The sequence below is a fragment of the Onychomys torridus genome, chromosome 4 (assembly GCF_903995425.1).
Source record: "Onychomys torridus chromosome 4, mOncTor1.1, whole genome shotgun sequence".
In the NCBI taxonomy this organism is placed as follows: Eukaryota; Metazoa; Chordata; class Mammalia; order Rodentia; family Cricetidae; genus Onychomys; species Onychomys torridus.
The window spans coordinates 54,544,328-54,564,923 of NC_050446.1; the positions used below are offsets into that span (position 1 = coordinate 54,544,328).

General features: G+C 40.7%; 1 protein-coding gene across 5 annotated transcripts in view; it reads right to left on the reverse strand.

The window, feature by feature from the left end:
• The window catches only part of Znf385b (zinc finger protein 385B), a 391,103-nt gene that overhangs the window by 64,166 nt on the left and 306,341 nt on the right, over nucleotides 1-20,596 (reverse strand). For all 5 annotated transcript variants that reach the window (XM_036186187.1, XM_036186184.1, XM_036186183.1 and 2 more), the window contains one exon: nucleotides 4,839-4,949. In XM_036186187.1, coding sequence (XP_036042080.1) covers nucleotides 4,839-4,949 — 111 coding nt within the window. The remainder of the gene's footprint in view (nucleotides 1-4,838; nucleotides 4,950-20,596) is intronic.

Below are 20,596 nucleotides of genomic sequence, written 5' to 3' on the forward strand. Positions count from 1 at the left end.
AGCATTCATAATACTGTAGATTTTGCAAATCAGATGGTTTGGCGCCACGCAAGTAATGAAAGCCTATGACATTAGCCTCAGGGGATATTATCTCACGCTTCTTAACTTGTGGCCTTACTGATGAATTTCACCATTTGGGGGCCTATTCCTGAACTAGAGTCTGTAAAAGTCAGTCAGATCACTGTGCTCTTGTTCCTGTTTCCCTACAAAGCACGGGGCCCCAGGTGAGATGAGGATTGTTTAAGGTGAACTGTGGTGAGATGATGATGATGATGATGATGATGGTGGTGGTGGTGACGTCATCTCTGTTTCTAAATGTGGAGGAAAACCAAGTTACCCTGCTCTCATCTTAGTAAACTCCATGTCTATTTCCTTGATCCTTGTATGGCTGGACTCCAAGGAATTGAAATTAATATGTAAATTAGAAATTATTTGTGATCTCCCAACTTATGACCTAGCCATAAAAAAGAAGAGAATGTTTGCCTCAAGGTATTTGAAGTGTACATTAGCTCACTCTCCTGATTGGAGATGGCACTTTCCAGCTGATAGGTAAAGAGTCCTACTCAGGCTCATCAATTTATGATCACCCTACAGTGTGCACTCATTTATCAATGAACAAAGGAACGTGGGGGCTCATGACAACCTCATTTGGTTTACCCTAGGTTGGGATTTGGAAAAAAAAAAAAAAGATGAAGAGAAAGCAGGATTCGGCGTCTGCACATATTTGTGCAAAGGTCCAGGACTCTTTTGGAGAGTGTATTCTTCCTGGACTGCAGTGCCTGCCCCTGGCAAAGTTAATGGTGTCAATTTGTAAAGGTTCACTTGGGAAATGTTTGTGATTAATCTTGCTCATTTACATAAGGCTTCATTGTGTAAATAAAGCTGTAGCCTTTTGCTTTCCACAATGGAGTTCTATTGAGACGGTACAAGCTGGACAAAGCCAGGCTGCACAACACTGAAACTAGGTCGCTCTGAGTTTTACTGCACCAGGCCTACCCTGGTATGTTTTATGTGTGTTATAGGGAACCGTGGAGAGCAGTCTGTTTACTGTGCAAATTTGCCTTCCAGATCTTTCAATAAACATATTTTCTACACTGAAGAGGGAAGCCAATTCAGTCTCGGGCTGATTTAGAAATGTTATTAAAGGAAATAAGGATGAGCATCTTCTTAATTCTTGCATTAAAATGTAAATAGGGTAATTATAAAATAATAAACTCTCTCCCCCAATAAAAAATGCTCAGTTAGATAGCTCAGTTATGCAGATTATAGCACCATTACTAAACACTGGGAACACATATATGTCACATTTCTGAATCCACTATCCAGATTTTGTGGTTTTGTTGCCCAGAATCTAAGCATGACTCGGAAATCTCATATCTTTCTTTATTCTCCACAGGGCTACTGAGTAGTGGCAGGAAGCTGGTGGTCATCGGCTAACACATATGCAGCTGTCCTTGTCCATATTAGTTATACTCAGAAAAAAAATGGATGATGGTGAGCGCACACCAAAGGTGTGAGCAATCTGTAGAGGGAAATTCTCACACCTCCCCTCAAAGCACCCATGGGACAGATTTTGTTTTCTATTTTGTTTTTCAGACAGGGTCTCATGTTGTCCAGGCCTCACACTTGCTCCATAGCCAAGGGTAGCCATCAACTCCTGGCTCTCCCACCTCTGCCTTCTATGTGCTGGGATTGCAGGGTGTGCTATCACACCTGGCTTCCATGACGCAGTAGTCAGCATCATTCTGAGGTCTTAGCTGTCCTGTCAGCATGGCAGATGTGTTTATCTCCTCTTCTGCTGATGGTGATACCATGGGGATTATTTCTAACCACAGATCTGGAGTGGTCCATTTTCCCATCATAAAAGAGAAAACTAAGGTCAACAGCATTGGTGTCATTTCCCAAGTTCAGAACCAGAACTTAAATCCACGGTCAAGAACTTTTTTTTTTTTTTCCGAGTAGCAAAATATCTATGTAGCTTGTTTGTCCTGAACTCACTGTGTGGACCAGGCTAGCCTTAAACCCTCAGAGATCTGCCCACCTCTACCTCTTCCTCTTGAGTGTAAGATTAAAGGTGTGTGTTACCATGCCTGTCCCTCCAAGACTCCAAATGCAGTGTTGTACATACAATTGAGAACTGAGTAGAAGATCTGCAATGTGTTCTAGCTTTCTTGTTTAAGGACAGATCCAAGACAGTCACATATCACTTGCTGGCAAAAGCTACTTCTTTGGAATGTTCCATCATCATCTAGAAGGGGTTCAATTATTCCTTAGACAAAAGCCAAATTATAGGAAATAGTACTATAGGCACGCCTGCAGATTTAGAGGCAAGACACCTGCATTTATGTCCCAGTTCTGTTGTATACTGACTATGAAAATACATGCAATACTCCTAAGTGGGAAACAACTACATGATCACCTGAAGGCACTGCACAAATAACCATGGGACATGTACACACAACACAAACTACTAGTGGGCACTAAGTAAACAGACTAGGGACATGCACACAGAGACTGGTGGTGCAGTTTTCTACTGCTTTTAGAGGAAACTATCATTAGTTAAAAGCAACACAAATTTATTATCGTACAGTTGGGCACCAGAAATGGGATGCACATTTCTCTGGTCTAAAACGAAGGTATTATTAAGACTGACTTCTAAACCTGTGAATATTCCTTGGCTTTGTGCACATTCCTTTAAATTCAAAGCCATCAACGGGCAATCAATGAATCATTAATGACTGCTTCTTCTGCCTTTTTCCTCCCTTTTCAAGGAGCCTTATACACTGGGCACACAGGATAGTGATTGATATTCTTTCTATTTTAGAGACAGGTGATTACCACCTTTAACTCCATCTGTTAACTTACTTCCCCTTTGTGATATAAGGCAACATATCATGAGGATCTAGGTTCTTAGGACATAAGTATCTTTGTCTAGCACATTTGCAAATAAAAAGGTCAAGGAGTGCTCTACATTGGCAGAATGGCTTCTCAGTGAACCATGATAATATAAGAAATACAAGGCAAGAGGTGAGAACAACGACTCCATGGATAAAGTGTCTACCATGCACACACGAGGACCTGAGCATCCATTTAAAAGCCAGGTGGGGCAGCAACCTTTTGGGGACAGAAAATCAGATCCCTGGAGCTCATTGACCAGTCAATCAAGCTGAAAAGATGAGCTCCAGGTTTTGTGAGAGAACCTGTCACAAGAAAACAAGGGGGAGAGAGATTGAGAAAAGCAGCTGACATCAACTTCTGACCTTCACACTCTTGGTCACACATGTGCATGCATGCCTGCACACATATAAGTGTACACATATGAACACAGTGCATGTTTGGTACATGAACACCAAACAAACAAACAAACAACAACAAAGGTAGAGAAAAGTTTGTTATTCTATATGTAAGAAAAAGAAAAACACATTCACATTTAGATATAGTTCAAAAAAAAAAAAAAAACCTCTGGAAGGTTACACAAAAAGTACTAAGTGTTGATAATAACTAGGAATGACAGGTAAGGCTTGAGGAGTTAAAATGGATGAGATTTTTAAGAAGGTTTATTTACCTTTATGTGTGTGCTGTACCCATGGCGACTAGAAGAGGGCGCCAGTCCCCCTGAAACTGGGAATGGAACCCAAGTCCTCTGTAAAAGGAGCTAGTAGTTTTCACTGCTGAGCCATCTCTCCAGCCCCAAGATGGAGTGACTTTTCAATGTACCTTGATAACTGTAGGTTTGTAGTAAGTACTGAAATTAGGAAGTATAAATCTTCAAAATTTATGCCTCTAGGGATTTCTCCTTCTTTCCTATGTGTATTCTAAGAAGTGGGTGATTTTTTTTTTTAAACAAAAAGAAAAGGTTTGGAGAATTTGATATTCATTCTGCTATCTTTACAGTCTGAGAAGAATTGCTATCTCAGTAATACTGAGGTGTCAAAGGAATTATCATCTATGTTCCTCTGTTTATTTAGGTGTATTTAAATTCTTCAGTATGGAATCTTATGAGGTACCAAACATGCATCTGGTGGAAATCACATTAAATATGATTGTTCAGATCCTGACCAACTTCTTTTCCAGTGAGGGCAATTTCACTGTGCTTACTGTGTAGAATTACGAAAATGTCACATCATGTTATATATGAAGAAGGATGTCTGTTATTTTTGTATTTCTAAAAACACATTTAAATCTGTGGTATGCTCTTTGCAAAAATGGCTTTTTGAGTCCAGAAACTTGGGAAATCCCACATCCAATATACAGTCTTTAGATCCCATCTGCACTGGAAACTGGTTTTATCTGGTAGTTGAATTATTACCAGATTTCCACTGTTATTAATTTTTATGCATTTAAAAATCTACTTAGATTTTACCTTCTTTGGTATCTCTTTTTATCAAAATGGCTGTGTTGTCTAGTAATAAATTTTTTTTCCTGTATTTATATGAAATGGAAACATACTTGTATAATACACTAGTCTTTGAGCTATTTAGTAAGATTGAATAAATGCCTGAAATGTGATCGTTCTTGTCAAAAATAACATTTTTGGCATTCACTCAATTTTTTTCATATTTTCTAATTTTAAAGTATTTTTGACAAGCAAATAGAATCAGTGGAATCAAGTATAAAACAAGAGAACATCTTAATTTTTATGATCAATCACTTGTCCTACTGTTCACATTTGAAACACTGACTCTAAGTCACTTGGCAATTGGACACACTGGAGCCAGTGAGCTGTCAGGAGGAACCAGGCTGAGATGCCACAGAGCACGAAAATATGAAGCTATTCAGGCCCAGCAGCACCAGCATAATCAACACACTTCAGAGAGCGATAAAAAAGTGATACTCACATCCGAGTTAAAACGAAGCTGACAGACGTTACAAGAAATCACTTGTTTCTTCTTTGGGGGAATGGAGACTCCAAACGTGTGGTTGATGACTGCTTTCTGCACAGGGTCCATCTGAAGAGCAAAGGATGGGAAACAAAAGGTCAAAATTATCTTCAAAGGAAAGACAGCAACGTGGGCAAAGAAGAGGAGCAGAACTACCCCTGAAGGTTTTAACTCTTAGTTCCCAAATGAGGCTATCAAAGAATCTCACTCATCAGTAATGTTGTCTCCGGGATTTAAGAATAAGAAACCTGTTTGAAGTCATAACATACAAAGGACCACAAGAGTATCACCACATCCCTAGCAACCTACTATCGATGAAAGGATGCTTGGGACATTTTAAAGAATCATACTACAAGAAAATCAAAGATCCACTCATTCAGGTTAGAATTAAATTGTTAATGTTGCCTTTGTAGGAAGCGATAATGCTCAGCATGGTCTCGAATGATCTCGGTGACAGTCACTACAGATATATTTAACTTCTTAAGTTTTGATTTATGGCAAAGCTGTAAATGTCAGGCTCTTATTACAGAAGAGAACGTGTGTATCTTTATTTTAAAATAATTTATTAGCTTTCATGTCCTATGGATTGAAATTCACTGTACTGGAAAGTATATTACAAATGAACACTCAGATGCATGTAAGAGATTGGTTAATATGCAACCCTTGTTTAAATATTGATCAAGCAAGGTTTTGATTTATAGCCTGCGATTCCTTTTGGCTCCCATATGAAAAAAAATACATATTAGGGAAAACACACAGTAATGAAAGTGTTCAGGCACAGAAAAACGCATGGTGGTAGAGCCATCACACTTTGAAAAAGAGACAATTCTATCTGCACAGCAGATAAAAGAGACTGTGATGGTTCTCTCGTGTAGCCCGGAAATTAATCCCCAGCATTAACATCAGACAACTGGCAGTTCACAAAACAATGCGGATGATGAGCAGTGAATTACTCATCAACAGGTGGGACTCGAGCAAGGACAGGTCAACTGACACCACCAGCTAGGAAATCTCCCAAGCTCTGAGTTTAACATTGGATTAGTTAGTGGATGACATCTGAGAGAGAAGAGATAAATACCATCCCTGATCATGAGTATAAATCAAGAAAGTATAAAATTAGCACTTAGGAGAACTTACATACAGCAAGAAAGAAGGCAGTTATTGTTATAAATGTCACATTAACAACAATAATGTGATATGTATGTATGTATGTATGTGTATATATATATAAAACAATGATAATTATAGAAGAGGAGGTAATGAATCTGAGAAGGGGATAGGGAGCTCTAGAGAGGTTGGTGAGGGGGGAGGTAGAACTAGGTAAATACAGTGTATTCACACATGAGATTCTCCAAAAATAAAAATGCAAAGTCATTAGAATCAGCCTCCTTTTTGCTGCAGTTCAATTGTTGGGAGAGGTGATAGTAAAGGAACGAGGTGATGGTTTGAGTGTACGTGCTCTGGAGTGGCAGACAGGGTCTCACATCCCAACCTAAGAGCCTTGTGAATGCTAGGCAAGGGTTACCACTGTCCTACCTCGACAGTCCTTGAATTTTATTGCATGAGAATTAGACAAACCAATCAAGCTAAACAAACAAACAAACAAACCAAAAAGCCACCAGTGAGAAAAGAAAATCCCCAAAAGTCAGCAAAGAAAACATTAGGTATTTATTTTATTTGCAGATGTATATATCTAAATACTTTCTGATGGCTCCTAGGGATATTGATGTATTAGCATATCAATTTGTATTAGACTTAAAAATAGAACAGACTGGCCAGGCAGTGGTGGCGCACGCCTTTAATATCAGCACTCGGGAGGCAGAGCCAGGAGGATCTCTAGGAGTTCGAGGCCAGCCTGGGCTACCAAGTGAGTTCCAGGAAACAGGCACAAAGCTACACAGAGAAACCATCTCAGGAAGAAAAAAAAAAAAAAAAGAACAGACTGACTTAAAATTGGCAGTCTTAAAAATCCCCAAATTTTCAAAGTTGACAAAAGAGCCTTTTATCACGAGTTTTTCTTCTCAGACTGTGTAAAATACTTCCTAACCGGTAACGTGTGAAATACAAAGGGCAAAATTGTACAGTCATCTACCAAACATTAGCTCCTGAATGGCACTTGGCTCATCTTTGCGGTATGTCGACACTAGTACTTTATCTTTGTGTCAAGGTGCTTTCAAAAGCATAAATAATAATATTCACTAAACCATAGCTAGAATGCACATTTTTTTCATATCACTCATTTAAAAATATATTAAAAATTAATCTGTAAAATACAAACTTCCATTGTTTAAGGTAAATGCATGTCTCCTGGTTTTAACTATGGAGCACACCCAAAATATGAACCTAAGATATTCTAGCTTAAAATTTTTATTAAAACAAGATAATTAGGGGTGGATCCAACACAATCCTTGAATAGAACTGTTCCCCCTAAATTCTTTTTCAGTGAATTCCTAATAAAACTGTATCGTGCTCAAATCTGACATCTGTACCACACCAGACTGAAAACATCGCTTCCTATTCTCCATACCTTAGGGTAAGTCATGGCTGAACCCTCCAAATATAGAGGCAGACAAGTTCCCAGCCACCTGCTTCCCAAAGCATGTTAAGGAGGTCCCCGCAAGACACTGGCACCGGATTTGGCTCCTGTAGTGTGGAAGATCATAGATTTCCTCACTAAGTCAATTCAGTTGAGACAGCAGTTTTAATGGCCTCCTTGTTTCCTGACTTGCTGCCTTCATTTGAATGACACACAGCTAGCCATATCAAAATCTTACCTCTCTCTATTGTGCAGCTTGTCCTTCTTGTGGGACTTCCAATGGTGGGAGCAGGGGCTGTCCCTGAATCTTTGGCTGGCTTTGGGGACCCTACTCCTCATACTGGGTTGCCCTGCCCAGCCTCAATGCATGGGGAGGTGCTTAGTCTGACCACAACTTGATATGCCATGTTTTGTTGATATCCATGGGAGGCCTGCCCTTTCCTGAATAGAAACCAAGGAGGAGTAGATTGGGGATACAGAGGGGGAGTGGAGAGGAGAGGCTGGGAGGAGAGGAGGGAGGGAAAACTGTGGTTGGGATGTAAAATGAATGAATTAATTAAAGAATAAGAGATTAGCTAATAAAGTCATCAACTATAGGAATGTATCTAACAGAAAGATTATACTTATTACAGCATTCATTGTTGTTGGTATCAGTAATTGAATGTGTAAAGCATGGGAAAGAAAGGGTTCTCTAATAATAAAAAAAATGAGCATTAGAAAAAGTACTGTATTTTCTATGGAAAAATGACAATTCCTTACATGAATTTTTCAGAAAATACCCATGTTTTCCTCTTGTCTAAATCTCTTTTATCTTTCTCATAGATGTTTATTTTGATGGTAAATCCTGAGTGCCAGTGTGGATTGAGGTAAGTACTCCCCTGGGTGTATCTGTGAGGCCATTTCTAGAAGGATCAGCTGAGTGGGATGTGGGAGAGGGGTGAGGACGTTGGGGGGAGGGGGGAATGACACATCCTAACACAAGTGGCACTGCCCAATAGGCTGGGGGACCATGGTGGAGCTCGAGGACAAGAGGGAGGAAACCCTCCAGCACAAGGCTCAGTTATTTCCTCTGCCCATCAGGATGGCGGCTGCTTAGGTCATCAGGCCATCCATGCCGTAACAGACTGGAACCCAAAGAAATCTCTCCCCCTATGGCTTGAATAGAAAACGTCCCACTCGGGCTCGGTGTTCCGTCTTTCACTGGTGTGGTAGAGGACAGATGGTGGGACCTGGAAGAGCTCAGGCCTACCTGGAGGAGCACATGCTGCTGAAGGGGAGCCCTGGCCCCCAGTCCCTCCCTCAGACCCTGCTTCTTATCTGCCATGCAGCCACGTCATCCCAGCACCACAGCGTTCTGCCTCATCACGGGCCCAGAACAGACAGAGCCACAGACTGTTGGCAAAACCCTCCGAGACTGTGATCTAGGATAAAGTTACTCTTTTTAGGTTGTGTTTTCTTTTGTATTTTAGTCACATGGGTGAAAAGTAACTAAGCATGTCCCCCCACCCCCACCCCTTAAGTTGTTTCCTCTGGCATTTGTCTCAGCAACAGAAAGTCTAAACCAGCTACAATTAAATTTTTTATGCAAATATTATTGTCAGACATGATTTAATTAAAAGAAAAATATAAAAGGGTATAGATGCTCTAGCTGCCAGTCTGTCTGATCCCTTGAAACAAGTGCCGGGTACTGACATCCGACCTTCAATGCCCAAACCATATGGGCAAGAGTTAGATTTGCAGCATCATAAAAAGAGTTTTCAGATTTTTAAGAAGTAGAAAGTGTGGAAAAAAAAAAGTAGAAAGTGGTAATATTCTGAAATTTTGTTTTATGTCTTCCTGCAATGTTCTAAGTTAGATGAAAAGAATTACTACTAATTGCCTTTTTTTTTTTTTTCTGTAATGGATGGTCATTCTCTGTAGTCATGAGATCTGTCGAGTAAATCAATAGTTGTGGTGAAGCTGGGTTGAATGTGATCATCACCACATTGACTCAGCAGCTGAGATCCCCACTGGAGGGAGAGAAAGCCCACAAGGCTCATGGCACTTATGGGGCTCAGGAGCCTTCAACCTGCCCTTTATGAGGTCTCTCCTTCCCCTGAGTTTACATAGCAGTAAGCAGTGTACTGTGGGGGTCACTTTGGTCATGAAGCTGCTTGCAAATTGCCCGTGGGGATCCCCAGTAGCGCAGTTTATATGAGTTGTGCATGCTGTGGGTAGGACTCCTCAGTGGCAGAGACGCCTGTATGTTGCCCATAAGGCTTTCTGGTACTTTGGCTACCTTTGAGTTGTGCGCACTCCTGTAAATAACCTCAATAAACTCATTGACGGAACTGGGACAATAGACTTGGACAGAATCCATCCCTCAGCAACTGGCTGAGCAGATGTTTCTTTACATCTCCCCAGGAAGTCACACGACAGTGGTAGCTCTTTTATTATTCATTCAGTGATTTCCAGAATGAATAATGGATCCTAGATTAATAAAGACATTCCCATAAACCCTAAAATGTCAAGCTGTTAAATTTACCGAATAAAAACTTACATATGTATGTAATAATTTCATATATAGAAAGTTAAGGGAAATTATTGGAAGAATTGCAATTATATACCAAAGCAATATTTTTAAAGATTTAATTGGCAGTTCATAGACATTTAATTGTTAAAAATGAGTGCTTTCAACAATTTATTAAGTGTTATATGTAAGTTTTATATGACCAAATGCTTGTTACTTAGTTATATCAATTTAGCGCATGCCATGTCTGTTTACACAAAAAAGTCTGTGGAGAGGGAAAAATTGTGATTTGCTGGGAAATAATCATAACAAAGCTCATAAAAGGAAAAATAAATAAATTCCTGCCATACTGCTCCAGCTACCAGAATCCCTTACCTGGCAGAATTTATTGGTCCCAAATAAGCCTCTTCTTTTCTAAAAAAAGTAAAAGTTAGAAGTAATCATCTGGTGCTTTGAGAAGAATATGCATATTCACACGTATTTGCATGTCCTAGTGACCTACCTCCCTGCCCATGTAGGTGGAGAAGCCTGAAAAGCTCGCTAACTACAGCAGCCAAGAGGAGCGCTTTGCAGTATGTCCAACGCAAAACTACACGGAAATGAAAAGCAGAACGTATTAGTGCAATTAAGTGGTAGGTAGTAGACACGGAAGATGGGGTAGTGGCTGGCAGCAGGAACCCAGGAGGCCACTGGAGGTTATGGATGGGTGAATTAACTATTGACAGCAGTGCTCCAAGATGAACTAATGAAGCTGGCCTGATCACCCCATCTATTACATCAAAATGGGAACAAACATCTCTTTGGTATAGTCGCCAAGATCATGAGGGCCACAAACTTGTATGAATGTATACGTACACGTATATGTATATGTATGTATATGTATATGTACATGTATAGACTGTCACTTTCCCAAGTCATCTGCCACTGCTTGGGGTGAGCAATCACATGGGAACAGACGACTATGGAGACACTCTGACACAGAAAGGTAGCCCGCTGCCCTCCACTGAGATAGACAGCATCTCCAGTGCTGTGTGGGCAGGTGCTGGATTACATTTTAGACGCAAGATGATTTTCTAGATGGGACTTCAATAGAATCACAAATTTGTCTGGCCACCCCAACACTTCTCAAGAGGCTGCAATTGAAGCTATATCCCATGTCTTTAAATAATTTAGCTATGGAGGAAGGCTGGGTCTAGGAATAGCCCAGGTGCTACCCTAGTAAGTGGGAATATTGTTCAAGAATTATAGGAGACTTTCTTTTATTCATGCTGTTCTTAAGGTAATTTCACCTTTAAACCAATCATTGATTTATACTAATAATGTCCTTAAGAAATCTGGTAAGCACAGATTATCTACACAGTTCAGTAAGTCCATTCCTACTAAACAGAATTAGAAGCCAGGATATATATATATATTCCATTCAATAAACAGTTCTGGAGTCCTATTGTGTCTCTGATGATGTTCTGGTCTGCATGGGGACATGAGTCAAAGATGAGAGGGACATTGTTTTAAAGTTGGAATGTGAGACGGTACAAACTAACTGCTGTCTGGAGGGTGAAAGCAAAATCAGAAGGTATGGGAAACAAACAAACAAACAAGGTCTGTTTCCTGCTCAGTGTCCAACCTTGGGCTCTCCTCTGCCTTTCTGGCCTTCTCGCGCCTCAGTATCCAGGAGCTTCCTCTTGGCCTATGACATCAGTGTCATCCTGCATGGCTGTCTGCTTCGGAGTTCCTTTCTCTAGATGAGCCATACACTATATAGCGGCCTCACTTCTCGGAGCCTTACTCTAGGCTAGGATACCCAGAGGGGTTAGCGCATGCCTTCTCCCTGATGACTTCTCCCACACGGATGAAGAACCCCAGATCCTTAGAAAGTCAGCTGCTGTTCACCCTTATGAGTCAAGCTTCAAGCTTAGGCAGGGTTCTCCCTTCACACTGACCCTGGCAAAGGAACACCGCAAAGGATGCTGGGACCATGTATCATGGGGCGCAGGATGCGTCTAGAGCTTCTGGAGTCCAGAAGGCAGCGGCCTGCACAAGTGTCTCGGAGAAGTGCCCCTGCCTTTTCTCTTTTTTTGATTCTGTCCGCTCTTAATATGCACACCCCCCCCCCCCTTAATTGAGTAACTTCTTGAAAGCCCGGTTCTGCCCCCTTTTCAAGTTGTAGCTTGTTTGAACAGGATGTAAACAAAACACTCTGAAAATACATAAGAGATTACCGGTCAGCACGGGTGCGGTGGGGGGAGGGGCCGTGTCATTAATTGCACCTGCCTTCCCTTTACTACCGCAAAGAGGACTTCAGTTACTAAACCCTGTGGTTTAGGACCTTCTGTAAGCATCAGCCTTTTAACTGTGTGTGACATTATCAAATTTCCGTAGTACACAAAGAATAACTATTCTTTTTCATCCCCTTCTTTCTTAATATCAGACATATGGGGAAAAACAGTGACAAAAGAGTCTCATTACACTTCAAATATTCATGAAATGACACATTGAAAAGCGACAGCTTCATTACTGAAGACCAACCTCTCTCTAAAGTTACTTCAAAAACAGAGACATCAAAGTACAAAGAGGGCTTCTTGGGAAGAAGTGTTTCAGTGGGAGAGAGGAGGGGATGGGAGAGGGTAATGGGTGAAACTGACTGAAATTCATTATATACATGTGTAGGGCTGTCAAGGAAGAAGTAAATGAATACAGCTTGATCTCTTCCACTGAGTCCTGTAAGGGCTCTGAGAGCCAAAAGCATGTTTATTCCATCCACAAAGAGGATGGCTTGCAGTACGGAAAACATATTCTTCATCTATTCTGAAGGAATAGTTTGTAAAAGTCTGCGTTTTCTGGTAGTTCTTCTACAATCTCATTTTGCAGGATCAAAAGAAAATACAGAAGACTCTTAAACTAATTTGCTTTTAGGTTTTAGTATTCCTAGAGATTAAAGGGTTTTTTTTTTAATAGTAAAATAAAACATAGTAAGATAAAACAAAAACATGTTGGAGTTGACAAGACCAATAAACAGAAGGAAAAGAGAAGGCACAAGACCCAGAAACCCACTCATTGACACACTCAGGAATCCCATTAAAAACACTAAACTGGAAGGTATACTATATACGCAGAGGACCTGATGCAGACTGTGCATACTACCTCATCTCTGAATTTATATGAGCTTCCATATGGTGATCTAGAGTGCCTTGTTTGGGTTCCTCCATCCCCTCTGCCTCTTACACTCTTTTAACCTCCTCTTCTGCAGGGTTCTCTGAGCCCTAAGGGGAGGGATTTGTCAGAGACATCCCTTTTAGGGCTGCATGTTCCAAGGTCTCTCACTCTTTCCATAATGGATGGTTATGGATCTCTTTATTTGTCCCCATCTGCTGCCAGAGGAAGCTTCTCTGATGATGGCTGAGCCAGGCAATGATCTGTGAGTTTGTGTATATACACACCCCCAACACCCCCCCCCCACACACACACACTGGAATGTCATTAAGAGTCATTGTATTGCTCTCTCTCCATCTCTTCCCCTGTTTTACTTTTATTTACTTGTTTGTTTGTTTGTTTGTTTATTTTTGAATAGTGTCCCACTCTATAGCCCAGACTAGTCTGGAACTCAGAATGCAGCCCAAATTAGGCTTAAACTCACGGCAATCCCCTGACCTCAACCTCCCCTGTGCCAAATTATAGGTGTGAGTTAGCATGCCTGGCTTGACAGACCATCGTTAAGCTGTTCTGAGTAGTGTGGTGGGTATTGTGTTCCCTGAAATATTGTGTGTTCCCCGAAATAAACATATCTGGGGTCAGAGAACAGACAGCCACTAGAACAGAGCCAGAAATGGTGGCTAGAAAATGGGAAGAGTAAGCCATAACAGAAGTTGGGCGGTGATGGTACACACCTTTAATCCCAGCACTTGGGAGACAGATCTCTGAGTTCAAGGCCACTTTAGAAACAGCTAAGCAGGGTGACCCACGCCTTTAATCCCAGCGAGTGGGGACAGAAAGAAAAAGGTATATAAGGCGTGAGGACCAGGAACTAAAGAGGAAAAAGCATGTAGTTAGTTAGGCTTTGGAGCAACACAGTTCAGCTGAGATTCATGTGGAGGAGGATTCAGAAGCTTCCAGCCTGAGGAAACAGGATCACCTGAGGAACTAGCAAGGTGAGATAGCTGTGGCTTGTTCTGCTTCTCTGATCTTCCAGCATTCACCCCAATAACTGGCCTTGGGTTTGGTTTTATTAATAAGACTCTTTAAGATTCATGTTACAGAGTAGAAAGAATAATCGTTAAAGTTCACTCTTTCTGGAAGTTTTGTTGCTAATTTGTTACTGGGAGATGCCTGTGTGTGTGTCTCTTAGTGACATGGAATATCTTAACTCTGACAGTGGATCCTTGTATGTAGCAAACACTGTCATTACATAATACATAAAAGGTTCTGTATTTCTGGCCACTCACATGCCTGGTGATTTCCCATGCTACAAAGGCTCAAGAGAAATGACTCAAAGTTGTACTTGAGCTGCTGTGTAATTCAGAATGCCATACCAGTGAGCTTTCACAGAGTTCAGTTTAAACAAAGAGATGGTCAACTTACTCCTCCATGGGTACAGCGCTGCTTACACTCATTCCCAAACTAACTTGGAGAGTAGTGATGATCCTGTCTGAGTGTTAGATGATCAAATTGACGAACTGAGATTGTGTGGCATAGAATTCCCAATTCAGGTTAATACCACATATGCAAAGGTCTGACTGGCTGATTTGATGAGTCAGAAAACACAGACCAAATTCAACCCTAACCACAACTGCTGCTCTCGGGGAGGGGCAAAGCATTAGGGTAAAAAGCTGAGCGCTGGTTAAGGGTACTTCCACTTTTCCTTGCTTCCATTCGTAAACAGGCAAATGTTGACACGTGACTAAAATCATGAGGAAAGAAAGCATTTTTCCCAATCAGGATACAAAGAACATTCCAAGAAGGGTTTCATTTTCTCAATGTTCCTATAATTAAAATGATTTCTGGTCACATTATAAACACAGAATTGATAGATTTGTGTTCATCTGCAAAGACACTGTAACAATACTTCCTATGATACTGCTCCATAGGCTTTTGAAAGAAATGAGAAAAATTAAAGAATTTGTAAAGGACATAAAACTTATTTGGGATCATTGAGGAAATGAATGAGAATTTACCTCTATTGCAAAATTTAATAGCTCTGTACAAGAAATGAAATAGTGGGAAATAAGATTAATATTTTCTTATCCCCAGAGAAGTTGCTTCCTTCAAAGTGTTGTTTTATTTTTCTCAATAAAATATATTAACATTTTAAAAAATACATGGTTGACTATGAACTGTATGACACAAATATAAATACCCATGAAGTTGTTACAGTTCGCTGTTCAGAGTAATAACAACAGGAATTGGTTTCACCAAGAGAATGCAAAATAAATAGACTGTCTCCTGCATTGTCTAGTATTGGGTCTCCTTGGGGTGAAATAAAACAAAATAATATATATCATTTCAGGAACTCAGACTAAGGAATCTTTTCATTTGAGGGCAGGTTATGAGAATGATTGTTCTGTAACACATTTGAAGAAGAGAGCTATCATAATGTTTTTTGGAAGATAGGCTAGATAGAAGATAATCTTCAAAATTGGCTTCTAGTGTGTGTGTGTGTGTGTGTGTGTGTGTATGGTGTATGCATGTGTGTACGTGTGTGTGTGTGTGTGTGTGTGTGTGTGTGTGTGCGCGTGCGTAAAAGAACACCAAGTGCCCTGCTCTACCATGATTCCTCTTATTTCCTTGAGACAGGTATCTTACTGAATCAGCAGCTTGGTTACCTATCACTGGTCTGGCTGGCCACTGGGCTGTCTCCACTCCCAGTGATGGGGTCACAGGCACACAATCAGCTACTCTTGGTTCTTTAAGTGGATACAGGGAGTCAGAAATCACTCAGGCCCTTGTGTGCACACAGCAAGCATTCTTACCTGCTGAGCCATCTCACCAGGCCCAAAGAGAGTTGGCTTTCTCTTTCAAAAATCATCACTTGAAAACGCCTCCCAATATAGCTATTAAATTCCCACAGCAGACAATTCAGCACCCCAACATAAGTCTGAGAAATATTATTTAAAAAATAGAATTCTTTATTGCTTTAAGGGGGGAACTTGCATGCATGTCCCCTGATTCTACACACTGACACTGGCAGATGCGGTTTTCAGGACAACCGGTGTGAGATCTCCAAATTTCTGTAAGGGAGGATATGTTCACTTGCTTTCTGTATAAGGGCTACAAAACACTACAAGAGCTTTCTGAGAGACCAGGGAGGTGATTGTTCCTGATTTAAAAATCAATACACCTCTGGAACAGCAAAACACATTAAATGGCATCCTTTCAAAACTGTTTTGCCTAAGCAAGCTGGAATGCTCCTCAAGGACCCAACATATGCAGCACAGTGCTGAGGAAAGTCAGGTCCATGATGCAGATTAAAAATAGAGATGAAAAGGAAACTCCTCTTGGTATAAAGACAGAAATGTGGACCTGTTTGATAGATTCTTAATTCTGCAAAGCATAAACCTTTCCCCCTGTAAGTGCCCGATTGCATGTTGCTTACTCTCACACTAAGAATGTGGTAACTGAGATGTGGCAAGGCCCCATACACAGCAACGGATCTGGGATGTTACAGTCCTAAGACCAGGCTTGGATTTCCTGGGCCACTCACTCCCTATGTGGTGGTAAATAACTGTGTAGCCTTCTCTAGAACTTGCTTTGTAGATGTGGCTGGCCTTGAACTCATAGATATGCTGCTTCTGCCTCGCAAATGCTGAGTAAGGACATGTGCCCTCACACCCAGGATGCTTCTTTGTTTAATTTTGCTTTGAGTAATAGAATTCACACATCTAAAAAGAATCCTAACTGAAAAACAGTAACACACTGAAAATGGAATTCTAGTTGGAGCAAGTAGATCAGATTCTACGTAAACCAGTCAGATTTTAGTATAACCTTCTTCACTTGAGAAAGAGGAAAGATTTTGAGAAATTTAGTGATGGTGTGGAAAGCCTCTTCCACTTAGAACAGATCTTCTATCGCTGCCAGACTAAGCAAACAAAACTCTGAAATGGCCAGTTACATTTTCCTTTTCTAGTCATTTATGCTTTCGGGATTGAGCCTGGATCCCTGCACATAGCTAAGCACATGCTCCACAAAGAAGCCACACTGTAGCCTTAAATGTGAATCATAGATAAACAACAGAAACAAAATGTTAATATAACAACCTGCCAAGCATTACATGGATATCCAGATGGCAAGAGGCAGAGGAGGGGAGGTGACTAGAAAGTAGGATGACCCTCAAGGACATCTTCCTTGTGACCTTCTTCAACAAGGGGCTACCCTTTCTAAAGTTTCAAGAACCTCTCAAAACAGCATCACCAGTTGAGGAGCCAGCAGTTGACACTGGAGCCTGCGGAGGACACGCCATATTCAAACTCTAACAGTGGCTTATCTGAAAGCCCATGTTATTGGAGCATCCTGTCGATGAACTCTAACGTCGTCTACCTGTCTCTGATTGTGAACAGAGGAAGCCCACTCTCAGATCCGAGTGTTCGGTTGCTCCTTGAAGGCTCATCTTGTCAAAATTAACATTTTATGATTTGAATTGCCAAACAGTGGCTGAGTGGTTTTCCAGACATGGACTATCCTAACTAATTTTTACTATGTTTCCTTATTCCTCCTGTCCCTTTGTGTGCTTGCGCATGGATGCATTTATCAGCTCTTCTCAGTAGAAAACACTACTGGTTCAAGTTTGTTTTTCCATTTATATTATAAAAATATACAACTGTTGTAAGGGAAAATAAAGAGCTGTAATAAAATGTCTCACTCTGCTTGCAACAGTGATAATTGCTTTATTGAATAAGGCTCGGCTAATTGTACAGCTTGACATTCAAAATTTGTTCATTTGACTTGAAATTATTTTACATGAATGCAAAGAGGCAAGGAGTTCAATCCAAAAGTAGTTTGGAGTAGAACCATCTTCATTTTCTTTTAAATCTGTAAGAGGATGGTTATTTCCAGGAAAGGAAAACTTATTACCCAAACTTACTTCAGATATACACAATGTCTTCTCTCTAAATAAGGCCCCCACAAAGTAGGAGAGAGAGTAAGGTAGTGAGCAAAGTCACCAAATTAAAAATGTGTCCAGTTTGCTTACGCAGATATGGCATCAGCATTTTCTGATCAAGAAACAGAGAGACAGATTTGGGGAATGGCTCAGTGAACAGAGTGCTTGCTGTACAAGCAGGAAGACCTGGGTTCAGACCCCTAGGTGCCAGGCAAAATAACCATGCATGGTGTTGCATGACTGTAGCCACAGCTCTGGAGTAGGGGCAGGCAGGCAGGTCTCCTGAGCTTGCTGGCTAGCTAGTCCAGCAAAGTGATGAGCACCAGGTTCAGTCTGAGAGCCTATCTCAAAGACACCCAATGTCTACCCCTGGCTTCCACATGTACAGGAATGGGTGCACACGTCTGCAGATACTAAACTTGAACAACAGTGAAAGAAACCAAGAGCATACTACAGGAACAACACAGTGATTGGCCGGGAAACACACCAACTGTCTCTCAGGAACACTCAAGAGATGTATTGATTCAGATGGGGCAAAGTGGCACATGCCTGCGATCCCAACACATGGATAGTAGAAGAAGGATCAATGCCATGAGTTCAAGGCTGGCCAGGTCAAACAAACAAACAAACAAACCAACAAAAACCCCAAAACTTTACTATTTTGAGCTATTTACAATGTGTCCATGTAGTGGGGATATTTTCAGAAATGGTCTTAAATTATTATTATTATTATTATTTTCATTTTCTGAAATTAGTTCCATCAGGATACTTAGTCCTTCAATTTTCAGGACATTCATCTGAAATTTTTATTGACCATTATGCCTCTCCCGTCATGTGTAACGTTTTTACTAAAATTGGATAAGTACCTCTACCTAGTAACGTAAGTCATGCTATTTAAAATGTTTTGTATAATTAGTCCAGAATCACCAAATATCTACAGAGTCATCCACAATCTCAGTGACTGGCAGTTACGAAAACACTTTAGTCTGACCAGCCCTCCCAAAGCTAGGGTTAAAAGCTGTCCTCCGGGAATCAATCATGCTCTCAGCAGAGAAGAATATTTCGGAGATGTGAAAGCTGAAATGGAGACTATAATCTTTTGTGATTACCCTTGAGGCTGAAGTGAACGCAAAAAGGAAAGTCTATGAATTGCTGATAATTTCCTGTGATGACCCACTCCCAGGAAATTCTGATATTTCTCTTGCACTGTAACAAAAGGACTGTTCCCCAGATGTGGAGTTCTTTGAAACTCCATGTCTGGGGGTCACAAAAGCTATTCATCTGTTCTAGGGGCCAGGCCTGGAGACAGCAGCTCTCTGAAGACAATGCATGCTCTGATTGCACCAGGACTGATCAGCTGTGTGGCACACCCTGCCTTTCTAAAAAGTGCATTTTTGAAATAACTGATTCAAAAAATATATTGGTTTTTAACTTACAAACGTCTAAAGACTTACATATTTTTTCTGCTGATTCTACTGTCTATGATTAAATGCACATCTGAGTAAAATTTGATTTAAGCCGACATTTTTATTCTGAGAGAAAAATAAAAGATTGTCATACATATGTACTTACCCTAAAAGTCTATATAATACTAAGGATGGAACCTAGTAAGTTGCAATTACTCAGAGTTTGGGTAAAGTCATTTAAATCCAGGAAAAAGATATATGGAGAAGGGAAGTGGTAGTGGGAGATATGAAAACCAAAAGTAAAAAGTTGGGGGACTTTAGGAATAAATGTCCATTATCAGTATGTGAAGGATAACTTGGAACATTGACTATTAGAACTGAGTTAAATCTCTTCCTAAGGGGCCACTGGCCTATCTGTGGTTTCACTAATGACTAATGTGGACTGGGGTTGGGGACTTAGCTCAGTGGTAGAGCAAGGCCCTAGGTTTGGTCCTCAGCTCTGAAAGAAGAAGAAGAAGAAGAAGAAGAAGAAGAAGAAGAAGAAGAAGAAGGAGAAGGAGAAGGAGAAGGAGAAGGAGAAGGAGAAGGAGAAGGAGAAGGAGAAGGAGAAGGAGAAGGAGAAGGAGAAGGAGAAGGAGAAGGAGAAGAAGCAGGAAGAAGAAGAAGAAGAAGAAGAAGAAGAAGAAGAAGAAGAAGAAGAAGAAGAAGAAGAAGAAGAAGGAGAAGACGGACTAAAGCATCTTTAAATTATAATGATGAAGCCTCATAGATAAATAGCTTTCAGCTTCCCAAGAGCTTTCCAAGTCACTTTAAAGAAAAACAGAGTGCAATCAAATTAATTGTATGTTTTTTTTTTTTTTTTTTTTTTTTTTTTTTTTTCCTCCTCAACCTCCACTGAATAGACCCTATACCAAGCCTTCCCAGAATTGCGTTGTGAACATCTTTAGTGCTTGGAGGAAGTCAGGTGATTCTAACCTCTAAGTATGGCCTACTATCATCTCATTCAGTTGGAACAAACTGAGCATACACTGAAACCAGGTGTCTTAGTTAGGGTTTCTATTGCTGTGAAGAGACACCATGATCACAGCAACTCATATAAAGGAAACCATTTAATTGGATGGCTTACAGTTCAGAGGTTCAGTCCATTATCATCATGGTGGGACACGGCAGTGTTCA